The 2,132-nt window shown below is 30.5% G+C and overlaps 1 protein-coding gene across 1 annotated transcript; it reads right to left on the reverse strand.

Annotated features, from left to right (window-relative positions):
- Positions 1-49: 49 nt before the first annotated feature.
- Positions 50-1,412, reverse strand: LOC109591694 (receptor-type tyrosine-protein phosphatase T-like; the record flags this gene model as incomplete). The annotated part of the gene is made up of 4 exons (XM_020007368.1): positions 50-86; positions 273-349; positions 1,121-1,208; positions 1,315-1,412. Coding segments are annotated over 4 exons (300 nt in total), but the record flags the coding sequence as incomplete, so codon positions are not given.
- Between the last annotated feature and the right edge of the window lie 720 nt (positions 1,413-2,132).

Here is a 2,132-nt window from a genome sequence, read left to right on the forward strand (position 1 = left end):
GATATGTACATGTACATGCACTATAAAATGAATGACTGTATTCCTGTACCTTGTGCTGCTATATAAGCATCCCGTCTATTGTAGCCCTATAATAAAGAACAAACTGATGAACAATTAAACATAAACCACCTTTTCACACTCTGTAGATCTACACTTCATTTCTTTGTCCTTTATACTCATCCACTATCTATCCCTTCAATTTATCTCTCATATCCCTTCTCCCCCTCCCTCCTGCCTCCTTCCCTCCTTCCCTCCCTCTCCCTCTCTCTCACATCAATAAATGAAGCATTGATATAGTCACTTCCTTCAATACCATCCAACACTGAGAGGACAACACGTGAATCATCAACTACAGGAATAAGAGAAAAGGAGGAGGAGAGAGAGAGAGAGAAGGGGGAGGAGAAAAAAGGTAAGAAATACTAACTAGTGAGCAATTATACGTACATATGTAAGTACATGTACATGTATATGTCATGATGAGTGACAGACCAAATAAGTTTATGCCATCAAAATACAATCAACTAATTAGAGAATATGTAACAACAATAATAACACCACACACATACACAACAATGTAGTACATGCACTGTCTACGTGACAAGCATATTTATAATTTCCTTGTTGTATCTGAATTAGTTCTCAATACAATATGTAATTGGTCATGTCACATCATCACAGCCATTGAAAGCATGACAACTAAAGCTAATTATAATATAAAAGAACTGTACATGCACTTGTTAGTTCAGGCCCACTCTCTCTATATGTAAGGTGTTGGTATGTGCAGTATAAAGGTGACAATAATGATGAGTCATTGTCTGTCACGTACATGTACACTGGTAATGGATATTAATTGTGATTACGTTATATAGTGGCAATCAAAACATATGTTATTACATAATGTACACCAAAAGGATTAATAGAAATTTTAATGAGAATTATTGCAGTAAAAAATACTTAACCGTATCAATATATTACAAGCAACATAATTGCACTGTACCAGCTAATACAAAAAAAATTAAAAAAAGATCTGATTGTTGGAGAAATAATAGCTACCTGTGCTTGACTATTTTTGGTGATTTTGTTGCTATATTTACTTGTACATGTACATGTATACACTTACATGGATAGATGTTAGCGAATCTGTTCTTTGGTCCATTGCAATCGAGTTTAGCAATAAAGTGAGGATAGACTTTAGGAGAAGCAAGTGACTACATAAAGAGAGAAAAGAGAGAGAATTTTTAAAATGAATGAGCGAGTTTTTAGTATGTAGCAGCTGCTGTTTTTTAAATTTAAAGTGGAGTTTGATTGACGTACGTGATATTCAAGTTCAAATCCTTTCTCTCGTTCTCTGTGCATCTCTTTAACGTGTTGAGAGAAAGCACTTCTGGGGATAGGCTTCATCCTCTCCTCCTCTGAATAATAGGGGGAATAAAAATAAAATAAAAATAAATATAAATTAGAAAAATAAAATAAATTAGAAAAAATAAAATAAAATAAATTAGAAAAAAAGATGTTTAATTAGAAAAAAAATAAAATAAAATAAATTAAAAAATAAAATAAATTAGAAAAAATTGAAATAAATTAGAAAAAAAATAAATTAGAAAAAATAAAATAAAATAAATTAGAAAAAATAAATTAAAAAAATAAAATAAAATAAATTAGAAAAAATAATTAGAAAAAATAAAATACAATAAATTAGAAAAAATAAAATAAATTAGAAAAAATAAAATAAAATAAATTAGAAAAAAATAAAATAAATTAGAAAAAATAAAATAAAATAAATTAGAAAAAAAACAAGCGTAACAGGGTAAAAATATTCCTATAATTGATTTCACCACCTTGCAAGTACAACTTGGTCATTATTAAGACTTATAGAGGTTCTCTCTACCTTATAATGCTTCTAGAAAAGTTTTTAGACAGTATCTCTATGCTCTCTTGCTGTTAGAAAGCTCTTAACTTTGTCCCATGTGTAAGCCACCATTTTGTTTGCCATGACCACACCCACTCACGTAAAGGAGCGTGGGCGGGTGGTTGCTAAGGATTGTTATTTCTCCAATACAACATGTATAGAAGAAATGTAAGTGTGGACATACAAATATATAGATAGCGCGACGGTGAATTCAATTATAGGA

This window comes from Amphimedon queenslandica, unplaced genomic scaffold (assembly GCF_000090795.2).
Source record: "Amphimedon queenslandica unplaced genomic scaffold, v1.1 AMPQUscaffold_7500_Cont20549, whole genome shotgun sequence".
Classification (NCBI taxonomy): Eukaryota; Metazoa; Porifera; class Demospongiae; order Haplosclerida; family Niphatidae; genus Amphimedon; species Amphimedon queenslandica.